This window comes from Catharus ustulatus, chromosome 26, assembly GCF_009819885.2.
Source record: "Catharus ustulatus isolate bCatUst1 chromosome 26, bCatUst1.pri.v2, whole genome shotgun sequence".
NCBI lineage: Eukaryota > Metazoa > Chordata > Aves > Passeriformes > Turdidae > Catharus > Catharus ustulatus.
This window is the reverse complement of record NC_046246.1, coordinates 4,037,109-4,055,183: the sequence shown is the minus strand read 5'-3', so window position 1 is coordinate 4,055,183 and position 18,075 is coordinate 4,037,109. Positions and strand designations below refer to the sequence as shown.

General features: G+C 46.5%; 1 protein-coding gene across 2 annotated transcripts; it reads left to right on the top strand.

Moving 5' to 3' along the window:
* Positions 1-2,626: 2,626 nt before the first annotated feature.
* Positions 2,627-17,411, top strand: LOC117007387 (protein argonaute-4). 2 transcript variants are annotated; one of them, XM_033080513.1, is made up of 19 exons: positions 2,627-2,692; positions 5,168-5,333; positions 5,979-6,099; positions 7,056-7,237; positions 7,619-7,755; positions 7,835-7,969; positions 8,135-8,222; positions 8,644-8,791; positions 8,868-8,987; positions 9,192-9,320; positions 9,471-9,604; positions 10,072-10,256; positions 10,507-10,666; positions 10,775-10,894; positions 11,666-11,981; positions 12,249-12,383; positions 13,138-13,239; positions 13,454-13,653; positions 13,746-17,411. In XM_033080513.1, the coding sequence occupies exons 1-19, from the start codon at positions 2,674-2,676 to the stop codon at positions 13,852-13,854; spliced, it is 2,706 nt and encodes a 901-aa protein (XP_032936404.1). In that variant the 5' UTR covers positions 2,627-2,673; the 3' UTR covers positions 13,855-17,411. The 2 variants fall into 2 exon arrangements, with proteins under 2 accessions (XP_032936404.1, XP_032936405.1); XM_033080514.2 differs by lacking the exon at positions 10,775-10,894.
* The last annotated feature ends 664 nt before the right edge of the window (positions 17,412-18,075 follow it).

The following is an 18,075-nucleotide window of genomic DNA, read 5'->3' as shown; positions in this document are numbered from 1 at the left end:
TTTTACTAAACAACATACTCCTTCCCCAACTTGTAGCAGATGGGGTGTTTAGAAGGAAATCCTCAGAACTAATCCTGTCATAACTCTGATCTGTCATTCCCAAATCCAGTCGTGACCCTGGCTGTTTTCAATATAAGGGTGGGTTAACATAGGGAAATAGTGGCAGTTGGGATGTCTCAATATGTGTGTGGTATTTATCAAGTTAATTGAATTTATAATGCAGTGAGTAAAGGCTTTGGTTATCACACTCAACATCTTACAGGACTTTGTGTTGCAGATTTCTTGAGATTTCTTTGGTGGGTTTTATTTTTAAGGAACTATTTTTGTAGTCCTACATGTATGTTTTTTTTATATATAGATGTGCTGAATAATAGCATGGAAATGCTGCCAGACACCGTGGAGTTTGTTATTGGTCTGGTAAAACCGGTTTTTTCCTCAGGTGTTCATCAGCTGCTGTCAGGGAATTATGAGAGAATCTCAGATCTGTATGAGAATCGCAGATTTCATTTCATTTTGAAAAAGATTTTGATGTTTCAACTTGGAAAATATCAGCCCCACAGGTTAAAAAAGGCAAACAAAGTGGACGCAGCATTTATTATTTATAAAATGTTTTGACTTCTGATTTTCTTGTGAGTCAGCAGAGAGCTGTTGGTTAAACACAACCCAGGGGGTGCACGAGGGAGCAGCTCTCTAAAATAGTGTAAACTGCTTAAAAAGGCAAAAAGTCCCTAGGCTCTTTATTTAATGGCACATGGCTGGAAGTGTTGTCTCTTTAGCAGAAGACAAATTTGTTGTCTGTGAGGATCAGGGGATGTGGCAAGGTTCACCCCAGGAGCTGAACACTCAGTGGAACACAGTGGGTTCCCACAGCTGATGCTCCCCAGGCAGCTCCTGGGTGATGTCCGTGGCTGTGCCAGCGACTCACGGATCTCCTCATGGATCATCAGCCATTCTGTGTCCACAGAGCACCTCAAGGGCTGGTGTCACAGCCCTGAGAGGTTCCGTGCTGTGGCTCACCTGACTTGTACAAATCCTGTTTTGTCAGGTGTTTTAAACCCCACTGAGGCTGTTTAGCTGGTACTGGAAGTTCTTCAGGGTGTTGTTAATTGAGCAGGGAGATTTCCCTGGTTTTGGGGAGCAGTGGAGGACTGGTAAAGCTGTAGCAGCACCGCTGTGGGCAGGCAGGCACCATCACGGTAGCTGTCACAGAGCGTGCTGGAGTTTGGGTTAATTATTAAACCTGCAAACAGGTGTCAGGTTTTGGGACAGGACAGGCACAAACAATTCCCTGCTTCCTGGTGCCTGAGAGGCAGCAGCTCTCGCCTCTACTGAGGGGCCACGTGTGTGAGGTGCACCCAGGGAAGAGCCAGGAGAGAATCCTGACCTCAGCCCTAGTGCTGTGTCCAGTTCTGGGCTGCCCAGGACAAGAAAGACAAGGAGATACTGGAGGGGGTGCAGCAGAGGCCACAAAGATCATGGGGGGTCTGGAGCATCTCTCTGTTGAGGAGAGACTGTGGGAGCTGGGCCTGGTGGCTCTGGAGAAGGGACGGCTGAGAGGGGACCCCATCAATCCATACCAATATCTCAAAGGCAGGTGCCACGAGAATGGTGCCAGACTCTTTTCACCAAATCACAGAATTGTTGGGATTGGAGGGGCCTCTGCAGGTCACCCAGTCCAATGCCCCTGCCAAGGCAGGGTGACCCAGAGCAGGTGACACAGGGATGTGTCCAGGTGAGTTTGGAATCTCCCCGGACAGTGAGACTCCATAATCTCCCAGGTATCCTGTTCCAGTGTTCGGCCACGCTCGTGGAAAGTTCATCCTTATGCTGAGGAACTGGTTTAGTTCATGGCCATTGCTCCTCACCCTGTTGGTGGGCACCATTGAAAAGGATCTTTTCAATGAGCAGCAATGGCCATAAACAAAATTACAGCGGTTCATCTTAAACATGAGGAAGAACTTCTTTGTGTGGAGGGTGGGCAAGCACTGGAACAGGTGTTCGGGGGGGCGTGAAGCCTCCCTGTCCGGAGACATTCCAAACACACCTGGACGGGTCCCTGTCACCTGCTCCGGTGACTCTGCCTTGGAAGAGGTTTGGACTGGATGATCTCCAGAGGTTCCTTCAAACCCTGAATATTCCGGGATTCCGTGATTCAGAGCCGTCACCTGTTGCGGCGGCTGCGGGGTCGCGCGGGCGGCGTGCGCGCTCCCGCGGGCGGGGGGGGGGGGGGGGGGGGGGGGCGGCGCGCGTGCGCGAGCCGGCGGCGCCGGACAGCGCGGAGCGGCCTCTTCCTCCCTCCCTTCTCCTCCTCCTTTTCCTCCTCTTCCTCCTCCTCCTCCTCATCCCCGTCCCGGGAGCGCGCTCGGGCGCGTGCTGGCGGCGGCGGGGGCGCGCGCGGGCTCGGCGGGGGCGCAGCGCGGGGATTGTTCGCGCCGCCGCTCGGGGAAGCGGAACGCGGGGAGCGCTCCCCGCCGCGCCCCCGCTGCCTCCTCCTCATCCTCCTCCTCGGCCGCCGCCGCCTCCCGCCCCGCCGCCCCCGTGTCCGCGCCGGACCCCCACCCCGCCGCCAATATTCCCGAGATCAAGCGCTACGCGGCGGCGGCGGGGCCGGCGGCGGGGCCCGGGGCGGGCGGCGGGGCCGGCGGCGAGAGCAGCGAGGCCGCCACCACCGCCATGGAGGCGCTGGGACCCGGTGAGAGCCGCGGGGGGGACGCGGGGGCCGCGGCCTGTCGGGCCGTGACAGCGGGGGAAGGAGGCCGCGGGCCCGGCGGGGCTCCCCGGCAGCACCGGGGCCCGCTCGGAGCCGCCGGTGCGGAGGAGCCGCAGCGGGTCGCGAAACTTTGCGCGGGGGTTGCGGATGCTCTCACGGCCCCACCGCTGCCGGGGCTGCCGGGGGACGCGGCTCGGTCTCCCCGGGTGAAGGGGACGGGGCTGCGAGCGGGACAGCGACAGCGAGGGGACGGGGACAGGCAGGGCTGTGCTGTCACTGCCATGCGCGCCCTGCAACCTGTGCAGTGATAAGTTTTATATTTGATATTGAGCCATTTCTGAGAGTTTAAGGCGATACTGTCTGAAAATACGGCTGTTTATTTCATTAACAAACTTCGCTTAGATATTGATGGGGTTTTGAATGTGGTGCTTTCTTGCTTGTGTCTTATTCCATGATTATTCTCCCACCAAATGCCTGCAGGATGTATTTCTACCCCTCAGTGGCCTGTACACTTGCCCCATCAAGTTCCCATTCAAATGATTGGTATAAGCGAAGTGATGTTAATTTTGGTGTGATAGGAAACGTTTCTTGACACAAAGGTGCAATTCCAGAAGAATCCAGAGTTTGAGGTAGTGAGGGCTGACTCAGAGCCTGCTCTGTGTGTGTGATGTATCGTGGCCTCCCTGAGTTCCAGCTGGAGAAGCAGATCCTCTTTCAGTTTTGAAAACTGCTTCCTGTCTGAAGCGATTCAGTTGAGGTGCTTAGTGCATAATGGTTGTAGGGTAAGAGAAATAAAAATATGACAGCACATACAACCCTAGCCAGGCTGATCAGATGAAAATCCTGTGATGCCAGGGCAGTCTGGCTTCAATGAGAAAACAGTTTTTAGCTGATTCTCTAGAATCCTTTGAGAAAGGAAAGAGGAAATGTAAGTTTTATCTCCTTTGGTCAGAACAGAGGGCAGCGTTGCTGTGCATGCTTGCAGAACTTGTCAATACCAAGGGAGGAAAATGGGCAAATATAGTTGTCATTTAATCTCTTGCAGGAGGTCAGTGCCTGCACTTCCTTCAGACTAATTAGATGGGATTAATGGATCATCTCTTGTATCCAAATAAGCACAACAAACTTTGATTGCCCTCAATGATTCATGCTTGTCAAGACAGCTCTAGTTTTTTTAAACACTAACTGTACCCCACAGCTTGTCTGGCCATGAGCATGATCTGTCAGGTGGGTGCAGAGCCAGGAACGTGTCCTGTGGGGTGTCTGTCCCCAACAGCCCCCTGCTTCTGCAGCTCTGCAGAGCTGACATGGCAGTGGGCTTCAGCTGCTTACATGCTTTGTGTTCCTTCTGCTTAAGAATATTCCAGGGCTGGTGTCCTCAGGTTGATAACTTTATTTGGTAATGCAATAGCCAATGGATGGCTTTTAAATCCAGTGTAGAATCTCCTGGGATTTATTTGGTCCTGGGTTTAGTTTATGGTTGTGTTGAAGTTTTTTGCTGCACCCTGAAGTGTACCCAAATACCTCTCCTCTCTCCTGGTACAAACTCTGAGACTTTGTCTCAGACAGGATGCTGTCAGGTTATAATGCTAAATTTGCCCTAAGTTTTATGAATAGGTTTATTATTGCATTCTAGGGAGACTGCTTGCCCTCTCCTTTGCTACTCTACAACACTTTGATCACTCTGAGCCCTGCTCAGATATAGGCAAACCCATGAAAATATACCAATGTCATTTGCTTTATGTGCAGTGTCAGCTGAGGCTCTGATCGATTTTAAAAATAGTCAGTTTAATCTCGTTAACATGGTATCTCAGATCTTAGCACTTTGAGGAGGGTAACTAAAGGCTTCCCTAGTGACCAGCTTGCATGTGAGTAATGCTTCCAGGCCTCTAATAATTTCCTCTTTAGATGTGTTTCTGAAGCTCTTCTTTTGTCCCTGTAAAATATTTTTCCATGTCTGTGGGAGTCCATACCTGTCTAATGCTTTCTCCCTTATCCTTCTACTTAGAGGAAAGCCTAAACCTTTCTTCACTCCTGTCTTTATGCTGGAATTTTAAATTGGATCATTGACATCTGAACTTTTAGCCTGTAGTGAAAACAGTGACAAAATGCAGCTTTTGTGGCTGTTGATTTGTTTTAGAAATGTAGGTAGGGATGTATTTATCTTTGCATTACATGTTGCATTCCTTCTCAGGACTCTGTGAAGTTCCTAACCATGAATAAATAATATGAATAAATGCCACTAAAATTTTAAGAATGATTTACGGCACCTATACATGCTTTAGGGAACACGTTTTTTACCTTGAAGTTCCGAGCAGCTGGAAGGCTGAGCCTCTGTTTGCAACCTCAGAAAGCTTAAGATTTCTTCCTGCCCAGTTAAAAAGTCACCCATAGCACACCTGAGAGGTGCATGGAGTGAGCCATCACATCCCATACATATTTATTTGACTTTCCTAGGGCCCCCAACAAGCCTTTTCCAGCCGCCCCGTCGCCCAGGCCTGGGCACTGTTGGGAAACCCATCCGGCTCCTGGCCAACCACTTCCAGGTTCAGATCCCCAAGATTGATGTTTATCACTATGATGTAGATATCAAACCAGAGAAACGCCCCCGGAGAGTCAACAGGTAGGAGTAACTTAATAAAGGTTTATTGGTTTAAATTAAGTGTCTATAGCTGAATTTAAGGAAGCTGTGCATCCTAGGAATTCTCCATCTGCTAAAGACCCGTTTGTGCTTGTACTGTGGTCAGTTGCTTTTCAGTGAACTTTAATATTCTTCCAGTTGGCCTGTAATCTGGAAGGCTCTGGGAAATGTACTGAGCATTGACCTCCAGCTGGTTTTATTTTACAGTCTACAAGTCAATGTCCCTGGTAATTGTTCCACAGTCTGTTACACAAACATGTGTAGCAGCCGAGGGGAGGCATTTCAGCTTGTAGATTTTGGAGTCCACATGTGGATCAATCCACAGAGCGCTCCCACCCTCCCCAAGGCAGGTGCTTGTGTCTGCTCCAGTGTGTGAACACCTCTCCAGGTTCCTCTGCTTGTTTTGGCTGTAGCTCTGCTGACAGCACAGATACCTGTGCAGATACCTGTGTGTGCCACTTGGGTGTCTGTACCTGGAGGTGACATCCACAGCTTCTGGGGGTGCTTTTGTGCATTATTGTTTTTCATATCTTACTCCTTTAAGAAAAAATGAAAAAAAAATTAAATTGTGTAAGCCCATTAGTGAATTTTCTGTTCTTCCACTTAACTCAATGAATCACTGCCTAGGGAGGTGGTGGATACGATGGTGAGGCACTTCAAGATGCAGATATTTGGGGATCGGCAGCCTGGCTACGATGGGAAGCGGAACATGTACACAGCACACCCCTTACCCATTGGCAGGGACAGAGTAAGTGCTGTTTTGAGTTTCCAGGGGAAAACTGTTACAGTGTCATTTGAAAAGTGTTCTTTTATTGACATAAAACCAAAACACTGTCACACCTATTGGTGTAGTCTTGGAAAAGACAGGAGCAGTCAGGGTCTCTAGGAGCTCACTGGTGTTTTACTGAAGTTTGTGTCTTTCGGTTTCTAATTCCCAGTTCTTCAGCTACAGAATATCATGAGACATGACAACTGCATTGTGCTCTTATAGCTGCAAGGAGATTATTTTTCTTTCACCCTGATAGGAACTTCCCTCTTCCCTGTTCTGACCCTCATTCTGTTGCTGAATGATAAAGTTGTTGTAATTGCTGATGAGTGGTTGGGTTTGGTTGTGCTGTGGAGATATGTCCTCCTGTTCCATGGGAACCACCAGATCAGCTGTTCTGCCTTGCATGTGGACTCTAGCTCTAAACAAAACTGCACCCCGAGGTGAAAACTTCACACCCAAGGGATCTGGTCATTGCTGTGCCTTGGGGGGTGTCCAGGATGAGTTCACTGTTACTCTTTGGGCTGTGGGGTGTGAGAATCATCCCAAGTGCTGTACCAGAACTCTGAGATTTGTGTTTCCCAGCGAGTCTCCTTTTTGACCAAAAGGTTTTCTTGCCTTCCCATTTAGTTCACAAAACATCTTGCTAATAATTGGCTGACTTAAAAAAATGACTCACTGTTCTCCAGAGCTTTGATGTCACCATACTAATTACTGCTTAAAATTTACATTTAAAGATACTTCAGTGCAGTTTCTGAGATGAATAAATGAAAAACTTTCAAAGTCCTGAGGGAACCAATTGTAATATTTTAAGGTCATTGCGCAAACTAATAATCAAAAATACAGATTCAAAGGACACCTTGTGCCATTGTTGAGTGTTGTGTCTATCTGCAATCCATAACAAAAGCTTGTGATTAATTTTCTTGTGCCTGTGGCAGGTGGATATGGAGGTTACACTTCCAGGAGAGGGGAAGGACCAGACATTTAAGGTTTCCATTCAATGGGTGTCAGTTGTCAGCCTTCAGATGCTGCTGGAAGCTCTGGCAGGGCACTTGAATGAAGTTCCTGAAGATTCTGTACAAGCACTGGATGTAATCACACGGCACCTTCCCTCCATGAGGTGGGTACTTGTGGGGCCTTCCTGACTGGATATGAACATTTGTGTTCATTATTCCTTGCTGTTGCTCTGCTGCCCATTACACTCCTGTGGTAGAAGGGATGAGGGATACAACCATGTAATTCAATACCTGCCTAACAAATTTGCACTAGAATAGGGAAATGTGATCTGAACGAAGGCCTTGTGTCTGCTGGTCATGTTTCTAACAGGAATTCGCTGTACCCTTTCCAGCTGGACTGTCAGAAAAGGCTTTGTGTGCTTGCCATAAGTCAGCTCTGGCAGTTATAACATGCTGTGGAAATGTGTTTTAAACACTGTCAGTGTGAATGTAGAAAGTATAGCAGAAAAAAAATGATCTGAGTATTAATTTTCTTATTTTTTCAGGTACACTCCTGTGGGTCGCTCCTTTTTCTCCCCTCCTGAAGGTTATTACCACCCCCTGGGAGGGGGCAGGGAGGTCTGGTTTGGCTTCCACCAGTCAGTCCGTCCTGCCATGTGGAACATGATGCTCAACATTGATGGTGTGTAGGAGATTCTGTCTCACTCACGTAACAGAATTCTTTGTGCTTCCCAGTTAATTGTCCTGTCTTTTTATCTTAGTGTCAGCAACTGCTTTCTATCGTGCCCAGCCTATCATTGAGTTCATGTGCGAGGTCTTGGACATCCAGAACATCAGTGAACAAAGCAAACCTCTGACAGACTCCCAGCGTGTCAAGTTTACCAAAGAAATCAGAGGTAAAAGCTTGTCCTAAAGCTGCTGCAAGAAAATACTGAAACCTGCTCCTACTATGTTGCAATGAAAATTTGCAAGGCACATGGAGAACTGGGCTGCTCCTTTTTGCCTTCAGCCTGTTCAAAGGTGATTCCTTTCCCTGAATTTATTTTCTGTTGAGTTTTCAGGTCTAAAAGTAGAGGTTACCCACTGTGGCCAGATGAAGAGAAAATACCGAGTTTGCAACGTTACCCGGCGACCAGCCAGTCACCAGACGTATGTATCAAGCACTGCTTGACAGTTCTTAAAATCTTCAACCCATTAAATATATCTGGAATATATTTGGTGTATTGTTTATGCAGGAATAGTTGATTCTGAAGGTGAAGCAGCTGTGTGGCTTTACAGGAATGTTTAGTTTTAGTGGAGTAGAGTAATAGTGTGGGGTTTGATTTGTGTTTTATTTCTTTCAACTCAGTAAAGCTGAGCTATATCCTGGCTTTTAAATACAGTTATCAAAAGCTCCTATTTTTAAAATAGCTAAAATTCAGTATATAGTCTAAAATCTTTTCATAAAGAAGAAATCCAGTAACTAAGGAAAATAGAGATTTGCTAAAAGTAATCTCTAATAGGTTTTTTCATACCCTTTTTTCCTTTAAAAAATCTGACGAAATCTCACCAGAACAAATGTCATTTCTAGGTTCCCTCTGCAGCTGGAGAATGGGCAGGCTATGGAGTGCACAGTAGCTCAGTATTTTAAGCAGAAGTACAGTCTGCAGCTGAAATACCCTCACCTGCCCTGTCTCCAAGTGGGTCAGGAGCAGAAACACACGTACCTGCCACTGGAGGTAAGGATCCAAGTCCTGCACCTTGGGATGTCCTCTGTTAAACAGTGTCACAGCACCTCTCCCTGCTCCTGTGCAGGTGTGTAACATCGTGGCTGGCCAGAGGTGCATCAAGAAGCTCACAGACAATCAGACCTCGACCATGATAAAAGCGACAGCCAGGTCTGCCCCAGACAGGCAGGAGGAGATCAGCAGATTGGTGAGTATTTTTCCAGCTGTAGTCTGGGTTTGTCACTTCTCACAGTTTTTCCAGAGCGTTGGAGCAGGTGATGCTGAGCAGCATGACCAAGAGAGAAGTTAAAAAATCTATCTTGGTTAAAACAAAGAAAGGCTGTTGATGACAAAGAGGGCAGCGTCACCTGAAGCTTTAGTGTAGTGACATCAGTACTTGTCTTGTCCCCAGGTGAAGAGTAACAGTATGGTTGGTGGGCCTGATCCATATCTGAAGGAGTTTGGAATTGTTGTCCATAACGAAATGACAGAGCTGACAGGCAGAGTTCTGCCAGCCCCAATGCTGCAGTATGGAGGCAGGGTGAGTTTCCATGTCTTGTAAAACTCCTTATCCTCAGGTTATTGAAATTCATGAGGTGTTTTGTGTATCTTCTCATGAGGCTTCCTCTGGTGGGCTACAGTCAAAAGGGAGCAGCTCTTGATTTCTAATTTGCCTTTGGTTTTTACCTAGAACAAGACTGTGGCCACACCAAACCAAGGTGTGTGGGACATGAGAGGGAAACAGTTCTATGCTGGCATTGAGATTAAAGTTTGGGCTGTTGCCTGTTTTGCTCCTCAAAAACAATGCAGGGAAGACTTGCTGAAGTAAGTATTTTCCTTTTTATTCAGGATTCTATTTCAAGGTGTGTTTTTCTCATATTTCTGAAAGGTGATGTGTGGTATAAATTGATTTCCCCCTGCCCTTTAAATTACTCTACAGAATCTTAAAGAGGTTCTGTGAACCACTGGTTGGGAAAAATCATGGTTGGAATAATGCTCAGATAAATTAGGTGGATAAGTAAAAATTTACAAGAGCATCAGTATTAGTTTGGGAGTCTGCCTCAGAATGTTCATCTCAAATGTCTGTTTCTGTAAGGCTTGTAAAATTACAAAAGTTGATGACCTTCCTCAGAGAGGATTAGAGTCGTATTAGTGAGTTCCTGATGGGGATAGAATTGCTAAAAAATAATTACTGTAGTGCTGGGAAATAGCAGAAACAGTGTAGATCTGGCTGATAAAACTGATGAGTGAACCATAGTGAAAAGGCCAGAACAAATCCACTTCTATTTCAGGAGTTTCACAGACCAGCTGCGCAAGATCTCCAAGGATGCCGGGATGCCAATCCAGGGCCAGCCCTGCTTCTGCAAGTATGCCCAGGGTGCAGACAGCGTGGAGCCCATGTTCAAACACTTAAAGCTGACTTATGTTGGCCTGCAGCTCATCGTGGTGATTCTGCCTGGGAAGACGCCTGTGTACGGTATGGAGAAGGGGCTGTAAAGTGATCAGGAGTTGTGCTGCAAGTGGGTGGCAGGAAGGAGGCAGAGGAGACAATGAGTTCTCTATTTAAAAGGGTGTTTTGGAGCTGGTTTGTCAGGCCTGGTTGGAGAAGTTGTGTATTACCAAAGAGCAAACTGAACCTTTGTCAGTGAAGTTTCAAGGATCTGAATTACAGTAACATTTGAAAAAATAAGAGCAAGCAGGAACCACTGCCTTATTTTCTGTCACAGCTGAAGTCAAGCGGGTTGGAGATACTCTTCTAGGCATGGCCACACAGTGTGTTCAGGTAAAGAACGTGGTCAAAACCTCACCACAAACGCTGTCCAATCTGTGTCTGAAGATCAATGCCAAGCTTGGAGGAATCAACAATGTGCTGGTACCTCATCAAAGGTGAGATTCAATCAAAACCTCTTTGTAATGCCTGCATTGTCAAGGAAAAATGGTGTTGTTTTGTTGTGTTTGCTAAAATGATACTTTTCAAAATAAAACACGCTTTAGAAATTCCCACAGTCTGGAGTGGACAGTGGAGGATATGTCTGCATTTGGAGTGTTCCCAGTAAGCCCTGAGCCAAGGGGAGTCAGAGCCATCCAGCAGTCTGAGCCACCAAACTCATCAAGGTTTTTTTCCTGTCTCTTTCCTGCCTTTGGATTCACTCAGTGTACCTTTTCCTCTTGCCACCTCCAAAAGCATCCTGTGTTTGCATCCAAATTGAAGGAGAAGAGTGAGGAGGAGTGACTTGGAATCAATGCTTGTAACTTGGTCTGCCTTTGATCCTGTCCTTGTCACTTTCTGTTCTTTCTGGACTGTAAGTGCTGGAGGCAGAGAATTTTACCCTTAAAGACTCTCACAGGTTTTAGTTCTGTTCAGTGCTTTGGATGCACCTTCCTCAGCTGTATTTTTTTTTTTTTTTTGTTCCTGGCCCTCTTTTCTTTTTGCTGTTCTTATTTATTATTATGAGTTGATAGAAGGCCACCTCTCCTCTTAAGTCAGGGTGAGGAAGTTGGGGTTATTTAGCCTGGAGAAGAGAAGGTTGTGTGAAAACCTCACAGAACCTTCCAGTATCTGATGGGGCTAACAAGGAGGCCAGAGAGGGACTGTAGTAATGGCGTCAAACTGACAGAGAGTATGTCTAGATTAGAGATTAGGAAGAAATTGTTCCCTGTGAGGGTGGGGAGACCCTGGCACAGGTTGCCCAGAGAAGCTGTGGCTGCCCCATCCCAGGAAGTGTTCAAAGCCAGGTTGGACAGGGCTTGGAGCAACCTGGGATAGTGGAAGGTGTCCTTGCCCAGGGCAGGGGGTGGAACTGGCTGGGCTTTAAGATCTTTTCCCACCCAAACCCTTCTGGAATTCCGTGATTCTAACTAATAAACCTTAATCTTATCAAACAGGCCCTCGGTGTTCCAGCAGCCAGTGATCTTTTTGGGAGCAGATGTCACCCACCCTCCCGCCGGGGATGGGAAGAAGCCGTCCATCGCGGCCGTGGTGGGCAGCATGGACGGGCACCCCAGCCGCTACTGCGCCACGGTGCGCGTGCAGACCTCGCGCCAGGAGACCTCCCAGGAGCTGCTCTACAGCCAGGAGGTGATCCAGGACCTGACCAACATGGTCAGGGAGCTGTTGATCCAGTTCTACAAATCCACTCGTTTCAAGCCCACGAGGATCATTTACTACAGAGGGGGAGTGTCGGAAGGACAGATGAAACAGGTATTGTCTGATCGTTTGTTGTTGATAATGACAATTGATATATAATGATGTGGATTATAAGGGATGGGCCCTTGAAGGAATGTATTTATTTATGTGGATTATATTTGTTATTGGAAAAATTAAGTTTCCTTGAATTGTCCTAGGCAAGCACAATGTACATTTACCAGTCTGATCATGTCCCTTACGATGTGGCATTTGTACACAGGTGAAAAAAAACTTAAATACCTACTGAATTCATAACATAAAAATTAAATCTTCTGCTTGTAGGTAGCTTGGCCAGAGCTGATCGCCATCCGGAAGGCCTGCATTAGTTTGGAAGAAGATTATAGACCTGGAATAACCTACATTGTTGTGCAGAAAAGGCATCACACCAGGCTGTTCTGTGCCGACAAAACTGAAAGGGCAAGTATTGAGTCCGTGAGGGGGAGGTGATGACACAGAAAAGGGGGGTTGTTTTATTCAGTGGGGTGGGATCCATCTTGCCCACTAAAGCTGTAAAATAGCAACAGTATTTGTAACAGGCTTTCTCTACCAAAATAACCAGTTCCTCCCTTTTTTATTGCTCTACATAGATGGAACAGCTTGTTCCCCCTTCTGGAATAGGTGTGCTCAGTATCCTGGTATTTGTGTACCTGGAGATGTATCCTGGGTTTTTATAGTCCAGGATCCCTGATGATGAACTGACCTGGCTGTTCACTCTGTTCCCTGTTCTGTCTCTGGGTGCATCTAAGATGTACCTGTGGCAAAAATTCACAGGCCAGCTGAGGAACCTTTTAGGGAAGCACTTGATCTGAGGTTTGCTTAAAAACCCAGATCTCCGGGGTGTGAGAGCAAATAAGGGTACGAAATAAATTTAACTCAGGAACCTGCATTTTCAGATCCTGAATTACTTGTGTAGGCTTTATCCCACTCTGCAGTTTTAATGGTGCTGGCAAGGGTTTTATTTTCCTCTGATGACACCAGCTGGATTTGGTGAAGTTTCTAAAAATGGATTCACAGAGAACATTTTCATTCCGCCTGTGTAAACGACCTTAATACTTTTTCACCTTTTTGAGCAGTAAACTCTCCAGCAGCTTTCAATAGAGCCTACCTTTGAAAGCATTTTGGGGTCACTTCCAGAAAACCCCATGTACTAATAATAAACCTTTCTCACTAGGTTGGTAAAAGTGGCAATGTACCAGCAGGCACTACTGTGGACAGCACCATCACACATCCCTCCGAATTTGACTTTTACCTCTGTAGCCATGCAGGAATTCAGGTAATGTCAGCTCTGCTGTGCTCAAGCTGTGTGACTAAATCCTTGTAGTTGTCCCCGTGGGAAATGTCACTTCTGTTTGTCACTAGGCAGACTCAGAGTGTGTCGGTGCCTGCTTGGCACTGACTCCTCAGTGCCTGCTGGAAGGTGCAGCCTGCAGGCACCACCTCTGTCCTTGCTGTTGCTCTCCAGCTGACTGCTCACCTGTTTTCTGCAGGGAACCAGCCGTCCCTCCCACTACCAGGTGTTGTGGGATGACAACTGTTTCACAGCAGACGAGCTGCAGCTGCTGACGTACCAGCTGTGCCACACGTACGTGCGCTGCACCCGCTCCGTCTCCATCCCCGCGCCCGCCTACTACGCCAGGCTGGTGGCCTTCCGGGCCAGGTACCATCTTGTGGACAAGGATCATGACAGGTAAGGAATGGCCTCATCATCGTGGTAAGCAGGGAGTGAAGCTGAGCTGTGCTGCTTGTCCCAGTTGTTCACGGGTGTGTGTCTGCTCACAGCGCTGAGGGCAGCCACGTGTCGGGGCAGAGCAACGGCCGCGATCCGCAGGCGCTGGCCAAGGCCGTGCAGATCCACCACGACACCCAGCACACCATGTATTTTGCTTGAGAGCACCTGGGAATATGAGGCAAAACAACAACCCATGCAGTCCTGAAGTGTTTGGAAGCCTCTTGCTCTATCCAGGGCCGGGGGATTTCGGACTGCCCACTACCAGCAGCTCCGGACAGTCGCACTGAATCTGTTCTTCACTGCAACGTCTGATGCACCAACACAATTGAGCCATTTGTTTCATTGTTTTCTGTACTAGAAATTCATAGACTTGTCTTTTCTGATGCATTGGACTGAATTTTTACCTCAAAGCGCAAAGGCCGATCATCCTGAAATTTTTCAAGGACTTGGCACGAAAGGTTTCTATCAAATCTTTTGCTAGCTGTGGTTTTTCAGTTCTCCTCATCCCATGAGCTGACGGTGACTGCTGCTCTGTCTCCGTGCCCTGCTTCGTGAGTATGATGTGATGGCAAAATGTTTTATCCAGCTCGCTGTAATCCTTCTGTCGTGTGGGGCCATAGATTTTTTAATGGAGATTTTAGACTTCACTACTGTAAATGCCTTTTAACAAACATGACTTTCACAGGTATTGCAGTTTTTTGTCAGTTTTACTAATTATCTTTTTAATCTCTGCAGACTTGGGCTGCAAAGCAATTGCACTATACTGCGAGTTAATAGGTGGTTCTTGTTCTGTGAATGTGTAATATAACCAATAGTGATGCCTGTCAGTAGATTTTAATGATAATGGTTATAAATAATACTGCCATGGTATCGTAACAAGTACTGAACCATCATTTCCCCCCTCTAAAAATGATAAAACAAAAAAAAAAAAATTTAGCTTTTAGGTATTTTGCAAACTTTTACAAAAGTGCCCACTTTATGCTGCTGTGTGGTTTGATAAATCTAAGTGATTTTAAAACTTTTTTCTCATAGAAGGTTTAACTTTGGCAATAAATCTTTGTTTTTTAAGCCCCCCCAAACAGTGTAATTTTCTAGCTGAGGATTGTGCATGAGTTTAACCAACATTCTCGTGTCGTTTTCTGAACACACAATTTGGCAGTTTCTGAAACAAATTAGAAAAGACGCATTTCCATGCTTTTTTTAAGAATTATTTTTAACTGTTTTATATTCACTGTTGGTGTCCTGTCTACAACATTTTTTATAAGCTTGGAAACTGGGTGTTCTATGTAGGAAAGGCCAACGTGTGCAGTTGAAATGTATTGTGTGACAGGCAACCTGAGGACTTGTACCAGCATTTTGAACTGTTTTTTTTTTTTCCTGGGAATCTGGGTTGCCCACACAACTGCATTTACAGCATGTTGAACCCGTGTGAGTCTCAAATGCTGATTCTGTCCCAGCCTAGAAATTAGGGTTTTTAATCTGCTTGGCTTTTTTCAGCTGCAACCTGTAATCCAGAACAGGGACCTGGTTTCCCTGGCATTCCTGTAATCCATGAACGTAGTAATTTAAGACTAGATTCCTTACTGTATACCTGAGTTAGTGCAGATTAAAGCTTATTCCTAAACTGAGGAGGAGTTTGAGAAGCCCAAGGATTGCACTGTGGTCTCTGATACTCGTGTGGGGTTTGCTGCTAAGTTGTCTGCTGTCCCAAAGCTTAGGAACCAGCCCCCTCCAAATTTCAGCAATAGGAAATGCTGTTTCCTTCAGTCTTTAAGCTTGTAAATAAATGAAAGTTTACATTTCTAAATGCTGTTGTTTTCAGTTGTACCAGAGTACACTGAACATCTTAAACAGTTTTATAATCTCCTTGCCAGTAGTATGTCTCATAAATTAAGTTTAACCTCTTTTCATTTCTGTTGAAAATGGGATGAAGTGAACCCTGCCCCTGGCACGTGCCAGGACAGGTTTAGATTGAAAAAAAAAAAGAAAAAAAAAAGATTCTTTTAAGTTTTTTAACTTTTTTTTTAAAGAATACCTCACTTGTGTAATAAAATCAGGACATGTGGGTGGGAGACTGACCGCTGCTTTTCTCAGTACTCGTTCAGGGAGAAGACACAAAAACCCTTTTTAGAGTGAACTCTGACTGACCCAACACACACGGAGAACTTTGGCACCTTGAAAAGCACCTGAGCACCTGTTGGTGGTAGGATCCAAGATCCTCAATTTGAGTTTGTGCACTAGGAATGGGGCTGGTTTAACAAGGGTGCATAAAAAAATGAATTTTACCACCGATTAGTTGTCCAGTGCCAAGCACTCCTGGTTGAGACTGAGGGAAGGGAGAGCCTCTCCTTGGTTTGCCTGTGACTGGATATTTGACCTCAGACCAGGTGGAGCATCCACCCCTGGTGAGCCCTGGCCAGCACCCGAGCAGGGCTGCTGTGAGCCCACCCCGGGCACAGGGCTGGAGTTTTGGGGGGAAAGCACTGAAGTTCAGGATCCAAGTTGCAGCAGTGCTGCCCTAGGCAGGTCTGAGCCCAAGTCTGGAGGACTTGAGGACCTGGGTGAGCCCTGTGGGCCTGAGTGACTCGTTCTGCATGTGTCAATCAATGGGAAGATGTGCATTCTGTAGCTGTAGTTTTAGGGTGTTTTGATTTTTGTTTTTTGGGGTTTTTTTTTATAAATAAAGCCTGTTGGCCACTGTTTAGCTCTGTGGTGTGAAAGATTTTAAATGTAGCAAAGTTCAAAGAGTTGGGGAAGGGGGTGGTTGATATATATATATTAAAAATATATATTAAAAAAAGGGGAGGGAGGGGGCAGAAATCCTGTTTTCCACCTGGTTCTGCTTGCTTTGTCCCTGCTGAGTTCTGAACAAGCTCTGGCAATCCCTAGTTAGCCTGTCTCCAGCAGTCTGGCTCTTGTATTGCTGTGAGTTACCCAGGGTGGTGCCTGGAGCCACATCCCAAGGGCGCAGAGGTCGCAGCACGGGCTGTGCCGTGCCCACCCTCGCTCCCTTCGGATGGGGAAGGGCCCTGGTTCAGAGCTGGAGTCTGACAGCCCCCACCCCCGACCCCTTTGTGGATGTGCTGTAGGAGTTTTCTTGCTCAATAGCGAGGGAGTGACTCTGCTTTCATTTTCAGAAGGCAGGGCCAGAGGGCATTGGATCCATCCTGATCCTGATCCACTGCGAGGCTCTTTCCCTGTGCACTGGAGGAAAGATCTTGCACTAAATATCACTTACAGATTTTCTTAGACCTTGCTATTGGCATTTTCATATTTCTATGTCTAGAGGCTGCAACTTCAATGTAAAATGTTTGCATTTGTTCAGTTTGACTTCTGATGTAATCTTTTGGTTTCTATATTGTTAGACTTGTAATGTTTCAAATGGTATTTTATTAACTTTGGACTGGATGTATGTCTCTAGCAATACGAGGTACTTTCTAAACTGTCCTGGGGCTCACAGCCCCGTGTCGAGATAAGATGCTGGTCGTGTACAATTGCAATGTATTTTTTTTTTTTTAGCCTGCAGGGATATTTTGTGTTCATGTGTCCAAAAATAATAATAATAATAAAAAAAATTGGCATTCTTGTGCCAAATGTTCTGTTTTTCCTTATTGCTGTCCAATAAATGCAATGTACAGAGTGAGCAACCAATACTGTTGCCTGTAAACAAATGTCTTAAACTATTTAACTTTTAATTAAAACTTGTACACAATGTGTCACCTGTGGAACTCATTACCACAACATACCTCTTTCTGATGCAAAAGAGTTATCAAGAGTTATACCTATGGGTGACATCTCCCAGGATCCTAAAGGAAGCTGAAATTGCAAACCCCAGGGGTGGACCTGTTTTTATAATGTCTGGGAAATTAGAGAAAATTTGGTGTTCATGGACTGTACCTGCCTGGAGAGGGGTTTCTATATCAGAGAAATGCAATGAATAAATACAAGAGCTGTTGGCTGCTTCATCTTCTCTATGTGAGGTGAGGGTTCATCTCAGACAGCTGCACTGCACTATAAATATTGCAGGAAGGACAAGAAAAGCTTTTAGAGGAGGCCAGAGCGTGGGAGCTGTGACTGAAACCGGGACAGGATTGTCTGAAGTGCCCGGCACCTTCTGCAGCCCCACGTTGGGTGTCAGTTCTGTTTGCAGGGCAGATCCAGGGCTTTGGCACTGAGGTTGCTCAGCCTCACAGAAACCTGAGGAGCTCAAGCCCCAAGGTTTGCTCATCCTGGTGTCTTCCAAACACCATGTAAAGACCTCTTGGACCAAACATCAGGAACCCAGGACTGAGTGATGCACGGGATTCTGTGCCACAGCCTTGCTGTCTGTGCAGTGCCAAGTCTAAAATCCCAGCTGGGTCCTGCTCCAGGCACTCCCTC

Excerpts from the sequence above, each read along its gene's own strand:
- LOC117007387 (XM_033080513.1), top strand. Across the intron at positions 10,257-10,506 it reads TGGGAAGACGCCTGTGTACG|CTGAAGTCAAGCGGGTTGGA; the intron begins GTATGGAGAAGG and ends TTTCTGTCACAG. Across the intron at positions 11,982-12,248 it reads CGGAAGGACAGATGAAACAG|GTAGCTTGGCCAGAGCTGAT; the intron begins GTATTGTCTGAT and ends TTCTGCTTGTAG.